General features: G+C 38.6%; 1 protein-coding gene across 2 annotated transcripts in view; it reads right to left on the bottom strand.

The window, feature by feature from the left end:
- The window catches only part of edaradd (EDAR-associated death domain), a 36,393-nt gene extending 26,101 nt beyond the window's left edge, over positions 1–10,292 (bottom strand). For both annotated transcript variants that reach the window (XM_057849038.1, XM_057849039.1), the window contains exon 1: positions 10,138–10,292. In XM_057849038.1, the coding sequence (XP_057705021.1) occupies positions 10,138–10,171 (34 nt within the window). In that variant the 5' untranslated portion in view covers positions 10,172–10,292. The remainder of the gene's footprint in view (positions 1–10,137) is intronic.
- Between the last annotated feature and the right edge of the window lie 1,806 nt (positions 10,293–12,098).

Genomic DNA, 12,098 nt, shown 5'->3' with positions numbered 1-12,098 from the left:
TTAGCATGCGTTCGCTAGCATTAGCACATCGTTCAAACCACTACACAACTGGATTTAGGTGTCCGATCGCGAGTGGAAACACACAACAACAACACAAAAGATGATACATACAGGCGTTGCATCTGTAGATATTTTACAAACATTAACAAAGAACTTAGGCTCGTGGCAGTGTTTCCCTCTCTCACTAACTCGCTCACTCGCTTGGATGCGGCACTTCTTCGCGTGTAAGCGCGCTCTTCTTCACGTGAGCGCGTTCTTCTTCTCGTGAGGAAGCGCAAGGGCGCCCCCACTTGAGCGTGAAAGCACCATAAAAGCTAAAAGGCATGCATTTCAACATAATGGTAAATAATACACTTTAACACAGGGGTCCCCAAACTACGGCTTGCCTCCACATTTAGTCCGGCCCCCTGAACAATACCAGAGAGCATTTTGAATTTTTTTTTCTTTTCTCAATAGTGTTATTAATTTCCTGGCCTTTTTCTGTAAAGAACACAGAGAGGGTTATTTGGTTATTATCTATTTAATTAATAGTGTTATCATTATTTATTATTATTATTATAATTATTATTATATTATATTATTATTTTTTATTTTATTTGCTTTTGTTCCGTGAAGAATCCAGAAAGGGTTATTTGATTGTGGCTTTCTGAAAAACAGTATTTTTTTTTACATTTAGGCACTCCTGCAATCGTCACACTTTTTATGTTACAAACTGACCCCGGCCCCTCATCAGAGAAGGGAAAAGTTATGTGGCCCTCACAGGAAAAGGTTTGGGGACCCCTGCTTTACCATAACTTGCCAAAGGCAAAACAACAACCTATATGCCAATATATACCAATATTTTTTATTTTAATATACATAATGCCCTTTATTTTGAATTGGTGCTTTTATGTTTAGTTCTTTACATTTCACTTCAAAGTAATGGTAATTTTGTTGTGCCAGTTGATGTTAATCAAGCATTAATTGTTAATATAATTAATTAAAGTTAATTGGCTCTAAGTAAAGCTTGTCATAATTTTATCGCATCAGGCGGGTCGGCTCTCAAGTTCAATAAGGACCAAGTCACATCTCCAGGTCCTCCTCTGAGAACCTGGGCAAAAAAAATATGCGCACCCCTGACTATAGGGGAGCAAACACACACTAAGGCTCGGGGTGAAATCCCCTTGTCAGGCAAAATGTAACTTTGTCCTTTTTAGCCCCAAATATGTCACCCTTGTCATTTATTACTGCAATGCACAGATACAGTAAACAGTGAATGAACATGCAGCATGGAAGAGCATGAACATTTTTGAGCACCACTAGAACCTCCAGCATGGCGGCTCCAGGCACTTCGTGCTTTTGTCGTGGCTGCCTGAAGCTCACTATTTTTGGGCATGAAGTCACGGAGGATTGGGGTGAAAGCCACGCCCCAAGCAAAACATAACTTTGGCGTTTTAACCCAAAATATGGCACTCTGATGTAGAGATGTCCCGATCCGATATTTGGATCGGATCGAACGCTGATATGGGCAAAAAAATGCGCATTGGTATCGGATCGGCCGACACGGAAAAATTCCAGACTTCCGATCCAGTTTTTTTTTTAAAGTCCGGTCCGGTCCAGCGCATCGATTTACATAATCATTCCAGTTTTTGCTTCGGTTTCCCTAAAATCCGTTCTGCATTTTACAGCTCACCTTCAACACACTACATTACCGTCTCCCAATTTACCGAGAGACTTTATCGGTAAAAATGTCAGCTGTGTGGGATCATTTCACCTTAAAGGACGACAAAGACGAAGAGGCAGAGTGCAACATATGCCACAATAAAGTCAAGCGTGGTGGTAAAGCTTTAAGAAGTTTTAATACAACCAACCTAATCATGCATTTAGCAAAAAGAAAGGTCCTACGCAACTAACACTGGCAGAAACTTTTGCTATGCGTGACAAACTGGCACTCGACAGTCCCAAAGTCCAGGGAATAACGAGTCATTGCCGAAGAATTCATTCTGGATGACGATCCACTATCTCTCGTGAGTAAAGACGCACCATCCAACACTTAGAACCACGGTACAACATGCCCAGCCGTCATTACATCCTTGAGCGATTTGGCCACGGAAGATTCGAGAACGATTCACAAACATCCAAATTCCGATTATTGAAATATGTCAAGTAAAGCGGAACCAATACACAGCGCGGTCTTCGGGACGCAATGAGAAACGGACCGCATTGCGTCCCGAGGGTAAACATCATGCTTGTCATAGACTCGGGTAATGCCAATGCTTAACTCACGGCTTTAGCTCAACTCATGCCGCTAGATAAAAAACACAACAATACCTGACTGCTGCTGACAGCCGCTAAAAACTACGTCAACATCGTTTTACTGTAGATAATAGATATCATATGTATATAGAACTAGATGCAAAATGACAGACTCAACGGCGTTAGCAACACATGTATTGAAAACTAGATGCGTTAGTAAATAGCCGCCATCTTAAAGCAGAAGACTTCCCTAGTAGGCTGTTGTAGTGAACCTTCCTAGCGTACCTAATTAACTTTTTATCTAAAATACTCCTAAATCGGCAAATCTTGACTTGAATCTATCTTCAAAACAGTTTTAAAACTTTCACATGTCGAAAGTAGACAAAAGGGAAATTATGGAATAACGGGAGCAGTTTTAACAACTTTATCAGTTGATTGGCAAAATTAAATTAATTGAATGCAGTTTAAAGCTGCTGATACAGAATGGGGACTTGAGTATTTTATTTACTGTTTTAAAATGTTAACTTGAAACTGAAATAGTCGTTTATTTAATCCTGAGAGGCTTTTTATACAATTTTTGTAACTAATGCACGAAACATTAAAAGCATCTAATAGCTTGGGGGGTTTGTGGGATTTTCTACTGAGGTTGTTTGTGTGTTTTGCGTTTTTAAGACAGTTTACAATATTGTTTGCACGTTTTACTGACTGACTGTGCCATTTCTGTTTGTTATTTATAATGTTTTGTGTTTGTCACTGAATAAACAGGTCAGTTTCTTGTTACCAACCATTGTGTGTTATTCAAACTCTAATTCAGCTGGCTAGTTGTTATCAAGAGTACTAAAACCCTTTTCAACATGAGTCTGACAACTAAGCAAGGAGGCTAAATAACTTTAAACTTTAAAACATGCTCAGATAGGCCGGTATCAGTATCGGCCAGTATCGGTATCGGATCGGAAGTGCAAAGCAATATCGGTATCGGATCGGAAGTGCAAAAACCTTTATCAGGACATCCCTATCCTGATGTGGATTGATGGGCGCGAACTCCCCTGAAATGTGCAGATGTTCGAACTGTATAAGTGCTTGAGGAGACAGCTATTTTGATGAGTTCAATCGTTTTATCTTTCACATTTCTTTTTTTGGGGGGGGTAATTTTATGTCATAAATAATATGAAACCAATTAAATATTACATTAAAGTATATACAGTACTACCCCAAAAATTGGAATTCTAAGACAATATCAAGTAAAAGTAGTTTCATTTTGGCAATTAAACATAAAAGATTAAACCAACAAAATTGTCATGAGCTATTACATGGAAATTGACATATCTCAAGCAGTTCGTCGTAACTTTTCTGATTAAGATTTTTCAGCTTATTATAACTACAAACTTTGAATTTGAAAAATGGAATAGGGTGAAAAGCTTCGGTTTTGTACACAGTTGTAATGGGTTAGGGTTAATTTAATACACCTGCAAAAGGTTCCTGAGCCTTTAAAATGTCAGTCTTAGGCCATGTCTACACCTAGCAGTTTTTTTTGTTTTTTGTTTTTAAACTGAGGATCCTGCCCTCAGACGTCCGGAATTAATAATTACGTCTACACCACCCCCTTTGTAGAAAAAGAAGCATCCACAGTCAACCGCATGAGCGGATTTATTTTTCAATCAATCAATCAATCAATCAATCAACTGATTACACTCGTAAGACAGCAGATTGGCGAAAAGGTATTCATCTCGTTTGGTTAGAATGAAATCCAGCATCCACTGTGGCCCCTAGAGGACCTGTTTGACACTTCTGGTTTAGCCCTTGCGTTGTGAGATGTTCGTGAATCATTTGCATGTTAGCACGGGTTGCACATGACGTTTGAGCATTTTTTGTTGCAGGCAGTGACGTTTCGACTGTTAAAAAAAACGCTAACCTCTGGTTATTAATGTACACATGACAACGCATCAAACGCAGATTTCGCAAATCTTTACTTTGGTCGGCGTTTTTAAAACCACGTTTTTTTATGCTCAAAATGTGCGTCTGAGTGTGGATGGTTGGCCAAACCAGAGAAGAAGTTCTTCTCTTTACGGGATACCCTGCTACGTGTAGACATGGCCTCAAACTGGCTCAGAAGAGTTCAGACATGCATGGGGAATACTGCTGATCTGACAGGAGATTATCATTTTTTGAGTAGTATATACTGTACACACACATATATATATATATATATATATATATATATATACACATATAATATGAAATAAAGAGAAATGAGATAAATTTATAGTTTGTACCTCAAAAATAAAAGGGAAACCACACAGAACCCATTCATGGGCCCTTGATCCCAGAACTGTTAATGGACATGCTAACCACTCTTCCTCCATGCTCAGTTATTTGGGGAAAATTAATGTATAATCTAGAGATGTACTGAAAGAAAAATTCTTGGCCGGAACTGAAAACTGAATATTGGAAACATTTGGCTGAAAAACCGAAAGGCCGAAAAACATACATGTACAATACATAATTCATTTTTTTATTTTAGTATAGTCCGATTAATGCCCTTTGCCTTGGCATTGGTTCTACAACACCGGAGGCTTGAGGCATTTAGTTTGAAAGGTGCCGATTCTGAAACCCCATGGTAACGTGCATTCCAGGTGTTCTGTCAGATTTTGCACATGGGTCTCACGCCTCCATTTGCTAAGCTAAATGAGATCTTGATGTACATTTGTGTGGAACTGTAGTTCACGACAATGAAAAAAAGCCATTCCATTTTCGAAGCAAATTTGATTTATTTTCCTTTATTTAATAATTGATATTTCTCTGATACCTCAAAATACTTCCAAACCACGGACAGGTTTGCTGCGAGCCAGAAGTGTTAGTTCGCAGTGTTTTGATGACCTCATCACAGGAGGACTAAGGTTCTTCACACTTTTTGGTGTCAAACTTTCAGTCTTTTAACCGAAAATCGAAAATGCAATTTTCGCCATTTTCGGCCGAATTTTTTGTGCCATATCACTAGATTAATCCATCTTTACCCGGGGTGAATGTGGATAGAATGTCACTCCTAAAACTACCGAAATGCTTCAGGCTATTGCATTACAATGAAACAAGGCATAAATGAGAAACTGATTTTCATTCAAAATAATTGTTTTTCAATGATTTGCAAAATTCCATATAATATTTATTTTCCTTCATTTCCTCGAATTTAAATGGTAAATGGAGAGTACCGGTACTTATATAGCGCTTTATCTACATTTTTACAATGTCCAAAGCGCTTTACATTAGCACACATTTACCCTTTCACACTCCAATGGTACTGCTGCCATGCAAGGCGCTGCCAACCCATTGGGGGCAAGTTAGGGTTTAGTGCCTTGCCCAAGGGCTCTTCGACAGTGGGCAGTCATAGCCGGGAATCGAACTGCCGACCCTTCGGTCCCAGGACAACTCAAACTACCAATTGCACCACGGCCGCCCGACTTTAAATGCAAACCCTCACTTTGAACTTTTCAAGAACATGGGATGTACTTTAAAATGGAAGATAATATAAACATTGATTTATTTTAACTACCGGTAATAAAGATATAAGTAACATACATTAGCAAAAAAATAGGTACAAATGAGTTACATTATGCACAGTGAAATGGAATATATTTTGAAGATAAAGCAAACATTGACTTTTTTTAACAATAAATGAAAAGGAAATGAATAAGTAGCCTTAGATAAATGAACAAAAATAAGTCCAAAGTGCACATTAACATGGAAGATGTTCTGAACCTTCCAGTAAGACCAAATACAATATGATAAACCTCATCAACTCTTTCCTTCCTGCTCGAAAAACACTGGTCAATTTGAACCATTTAGCGAACTATCCATGCTGATCACGTCAGTATGTCAGCAAATTGAACGGACAGCAGAGTCCAGGTTTTTGTGTGTGTGTGTGTGTGTGTGTGTGTGTGTGTGTGTGTTTGTTTGTTGCGTGCATGTGCACAGCGACACGTCTTGTCATGTACTAAGACAGAAAGACGCTGGGAAGAACTACGTAGAATAATTAATGAGTAAAATGAAGTTCGGCAATGCATCGCGATGCATTAAAGCCTGGGATGCATTAAAATTCTAAAGCAAAGCATATTTTTCGTGAATCATGAGGCAACACAAGCGTTCAAACATTAAACAACTTTTTATTGGCTCTTGTGTCACTCCTGGTTGAAGTCAAATGAAAATAGTACACTTTCAGATATATATATTATAAAAAAAAAAAAAAAAAGATCACAGCATTTAATTTGTGCTTTGAATGAGACCAGGGCTTTCTCTTTTTTTTTTTTTTACACACAGTAGCACTCCTTCTTTCTCCGCTTCAGCTATTGTCATGTTATGTCCTATCTCTCTGCTCTCTCGATTGCAACTGCGCATGTCTATGACGTTACTCCGGTGAGGATGCGGATTTGGGCTCCTCGTCCCCCCTGCATTGCTTTGAATGTAAAGTAGCAGCTACTGCTACAGGTAAACATGAGAATAATAATACAAATGGGGAAACCAAATCCGTTGCATCACCGGAATTGCGCAGGGAAGATTTTTGAACGTACTTATATTAGAGCCTAGTTCGGGCCTAAAAAATCCAGCCCGACCCGACCTGCCCCGCTCGTATTAAAGCCCGACCCGCCCGAGCAATTAACTTACCTTGCAGGCCCCAGCCCGAAAAAACCCGAAATTTCATTTTTTATTTGTATGCCCGAGCCCGAAAATTCGTAGGCCCCAGCCAGTTTTATTTGTCAGGACTCAGGTGGGGGAGGAAATGCAGGGATTCGAGGCGTGGTTGCGTTTTTTGTGACGATGCCATGTGCATAATGATAACCCATTAAAGCCCGTCTTTTGTAACAAATTCTCCCAGTTAAACAAAACTGTACGATGCTTATTCAATAAACATTTATATCTTTTATATTTTTGCGTCTGTTCTATCAGGGTGGAAAGCTCATGCGTCATTTCCTCGGCAAAATGCAATAGACATTTATTTTAATTTCTTCGAGTTGGCAGAAAAAAACGCAAGTTTTCTTAATGTTTAAATAGTCTACCTATTTTTCTGATCATTATAAATCATTTACACAATGAAATAACGCTGGAAAGGTTTGTTAAATATATTTCTGTGTGGGATATTTTGCTCACTACGCGCCTCTATGACAATGAGAGGAACATCAGCATACAAAAATATACTAAAATACTTTTAAACAACATTCTTTATTTTAATGACTCGCATTAGAACACACAAAAGAACAACCTGCCTTACTTGCACTGAAACAAAATAACATTTAAAGGAACACCACGATGTCCTGCTTAGCACGAAGAGGTGCAGCCCTCGAAACAAATGATAATAACGATGTTTGATTAATATCATCTTTTAGGCCAGTACAGTTTTTAAAATGCCTGCTCAGCGTCAAGGTGCCAGTCATTCTGCTCTTGTACGAGAGCAAAGCGCTACATTTGTTGCATTCGGCAAGGCCGACACGGTTTTCTGTAGCATCTTTCACTATCGATTTAAATCCTTTCCACACACCACTAGTGGATTCTTGCCTTTTCAATCCCCCCGTCTTTAGTTTGCTTTTCACCTCTTGCTGCTCTATATCGAAATTCGTAAAGGAAATACGAGGATGCAGTTGCAGACTTGCCGAGAGGCCAAAGCGCGAGGGTAAGATTAAAAGGAGGGCGGGACCACGGCGTTCATGTGCGCAAAAAATGCACTGGCTCTGCTGCGGCTCATGTTTGGGATTACCAAAGCACCTTCTCTCTGTTTTATCCAATTTATTTATTCTTATAACAAATATTCCTTAGTTTAACATCCATACATCGTTTTAGTATACAAATATATATTTATTTAAAAAAAAAAAGGAGCGAGAAGTCCGGCCCGACCCGACCTGAACGTAAATCATTGTCATTTTGGGCCCGAAATTCGGGTCGGGTTGGGTCGGGCTCAAGATCTAGGCTATTAGTCTTATATATTTTTAAATGCGCTGAATCGATTCGGCTTGTTGCCCGCATCAAATCGAATCGTCCACACCCCGCATCGGGATGCATCGCCGCATCGATTATTGTTGACACCAGTAGTAGTTGTACACTATGGAATCACAGTAGTGCAAAAAATGAATACATGAATGAATAATAAATATAAAGAGAAATAAATGAATAAATAACTTAAAATATAAAAGTATATTTTGTCATTGACTTTTACTTTTTGCAATTAAAAATCACAAACAATGGCAATGGAGATTGTAATAATAATAATTATTATTATTATTGTTATTATTATAATTTCAAGTCTGTAGTTCAAACTTTAGCAAGGGCAGTAAGATTCTGGCAACACTGCTCTTGCCAAAATATCAACCCTCCTCCCCCCAAACTTCTGATATAAAAGGCTGAAACACTTCAAAATCATTCTGGTCTAACATCTTTGGCTAACACGGGGGGCGGCAATCCAAAATGTTGCAAGATATTGGACCAAAAAAACCCCCAAAACAAATATGTCTGGAGCCGCAAAAAAATGAAAAACCTTATAATGAAGACAACACATGCTGTATGTATTTATATTAGCTTCTACCAAAATGTTGTGAGTCGTCATGATTAAATGTTTATTTTCCTTGCTGTGCATCCAAGAGAATGAGGCAAGACGTGACTACTCTGTTGTCCGATGCTGCCTCACGTTTAACTTCATTACAATATTAATGAATTGGAAAAATGTTTGTATCATGTTTGTCCTCCTACGGAAACCATATTAAAACAAAAAAAATATTTCCCTACCCCATCTTTTTCCATTTTCAAACATTTTTGAGCCGTATGTGGTTCTTGAGCCGCAGGTTGCTGACCCCTAGGCTAACAGGAGTGTACCCAAGAAGGCACAATTCTGTAGTTCAAACAGGGAACATTTTAGCAGGGGGAGGGTACCATTCTGTGATCTGACGATGCCACCAGAATGATTTTGAAGTGCTTAATGGTAAATGGTAAATCCGCCTTTTCTATCAGACGTTAGGGAGGGGAGTGAGATTTTGGCAGGCAAGCATTACCAGAATTTCACTCCCCCTGCAAAAATGCTCCCTGTTTGAACGATAAACTTGTGCCTTCTAGGGTACACTCCTGTGGTCTGAAGATGTCCCTGGGAGCAGTGTTTCCAGAATTTCACTCTCCATTCTAAAGTGTTTCCTGTTTGAACTATGGAATTGAAATGATAATAACAACAACAACAATAATAATAATTCTTAATATTATTATTACAATATCCATTGCAATTATATGTGATGTTTAATTGCTGAAACTCAATGACAAAATATACTTGTATATTTCAAATGATTTATTCATTTATTTCTCTTTATATTAATTTATTCACATATCTACTTTTAGCACTCTTGTGATTCCATAGTGTACAACTACTGTAGTGTTGTCAAGGCTTGACCGCAGTTATCTACTGCTCCGTTAAAACTTTAATCGTGAAAATTGGCGTTACCTACATTGGGTCGCTTCCGGTCACGTTCGCAATAATATGTCTTAATTAATGCATTCTACAGACGACGATCGTGTTTTGTGATGATTGCGCCGATCTTGTGACATTCTGGTCTTTGTCGGGACACATTCTGTCGGAAGCGCCGCGTTGAGCACAGAAAAAGCGGAGTGCGGTGCGCCTTCCCGTTAAGGGATTCTGCAGGGGAGTGAGTGAGTTTAGGCACACCACCGGTCTGTGGCACGAAATTCTGAGTTCCACTCCGGCCTTGGTGTAACGGCATTATTAATTGAAATAGGACAACCTTTTCACCACGAAACACTCGCTAACGTTGAGTTCCCAGCACTGATCGTACAGCACATAATGAAAAAAAAAAAAAAAAACGATTTTCCAACAATTAAAGCAACATTTTCAGTATTGTAAAAGTAATTTACAGCACTTACCAAACGGTTCTTTATGAGTTCTCAAACTGCTCATTTTCGAAGCCTCTTCAGTACAGTTAAGAGATAAAAGATGTTGATGCCTGCCAGTGGCGGCACATTAGCAGACGAAGCCCACTCAAAGGGGGACAGGTTTAGGAGCGTCGACCTATGCTGCGTTCAAGTTCTGCTCGAAAATGTGAACTTTCTCACTAGGTGGGAGGGACCTATTTCTATTTTTTTTTTTTGTTTTAACTTGAATTCGTTTGAACAGGTAAAAATGGCCAACGCAAATAGATCGAAATGATTATTTATTTTACTGTATTATCAGGCATGAAAATGGATCAGGGGTAAAAAGGTCAGAAGGGTGTGGGGGAAATATGTTGCGGTACACTGTACAACTAGGGCTGTCCCAAACGACTAATTGTCTCCCGATTAGTAAGACTATTTTTACAATTAGTCGACTAATCTAATAATCCCCCCAGCCCCCTTTAGTTTTTTGGAACACTTAATTTCTTTATTGAAGTACAAATAAACACGTAAATAACAATAATAAATCACAAACAATGAGCTCAAATGCTGATAGCATTACCTAGTGCAAAAGAGTGGAATGCAAACAGATTCAGAAGACTTGACTTCACCTTTCCAACATGAATCAAAACAATTCTTAATATCTAGCATTATTATTATAGTATACATAGTAGGCTATATATATATATATATATATATATATATATATATATATATATATATATATATATATATATATATATATATATAAAATAGTACTATAGTAATTATGCATTGCCAATCAGATTTTTCATAAAGGGTGTCATTTTAAAGCTATTCTTAGTGTGGTATCTGAATTCTGATGTATGAGGGATTAACTCCAGAAATCGTTATTTACATAACGAACATGACGTGCTGAAATATTCACTGGAAGTATGTTCGCTAACCCGTTACACTCCGCAAAAAAAGCTCTTTTTGTCATTGCATGTGGTGTCAGTAATCAGTTTCATTTTTTTTTTTTTTTTTGCAAATGCTGTTAACCAGCGATTTTTCATCTTTGAAGTGTCACCTTTTAACCGCAAGTTTTGGAGAAGACTGTCAATGTTTTATAGGAGGCTAAAGTAGGTTGTCTTTTTTCCCCTCAATGTAGCAATGCTAACGTTTACAGCAGGGTTCACTAAATCTGGACCTCGGTGCCACTTTTCCTGTCGTGTTTTCTACGTCCCTCTCCCCTAACACACCTGAATCAAATGATTATGTCATCAGCAACCTCTCCAGAAGCCTGATAATGATCCTGATTATTTTGATTCAGGTGTGTTGGAGGAGGGAGACATGGAAAACATGACTTGGAAAGTGGCACCGAGGTCCGGATTTAGTCAACCCTGGTTTACAGTGTTCAATATAGATGTGTTTCCTTATTTTGTATGTCTGAACTTTAATTCTACAGCGTGCTGATGAGGAATAAACATCTGTGAAAGGAATTGTTGTCTCATATGCCATTAGCAGGCACGCACAAATGTATGCACGCACGCATGCGGCGATAAAACGCAGCCGTGAAAGTTACAGCCCTCATTTTTATTTACCGTGCCATAAATGGACTCAATGCATATCGCGACAGGCTTAGCAACTTCAATAAAACGTCGATAGTTAGTTAGATGGACTTACGATCTGCCAGCTTGTAATCTCCCGACGCCCCCCTGAAAAATTTGTCCTTGGATCTACACAATTCACGTAGGTCACCTTTTTGACTTCAAAATGTTGGATTTCGCCGAAAGGTGATTGTTATGCCTGTATTATTACTGAGCTTGTCTTTCAAACCTGATAAAATGAATCACACATTATTAAAATAATAAGGAAGCTCACTTTGAACCCTATAGATCAAACCCAAATCTGGACCTCGATGCCATCTATCCTGTCGTGTTTTCTACATCTCTCTCCCCTAACACACCTGAATCAAATGATTATGTCATCAGCAA

The sequence above is a fragment of the Corythoichthys intestinalis genome, chromosome 10 (assembly GCF_030265065.1).
Source record: "Corythoichthys intestinalis isolate RoL2023-P3 chromosome 10, ASM3026506v1, whole genome shotgun sequence".
In the NCBI taxonomy this organism is placed as follows: domain Eukaryota; kingdom Metazoa; phylum Chordata; class Actinopteri; order Syngnathiformes; family Syngnathidae; genus Corythoichthys; species Corythoichthys intestinalis.
The sequence above is the reverse complement of the archived record's forward strand: the minus strand, read 5'-3'. Positions and strand labels throughout refer to the sequence as shown.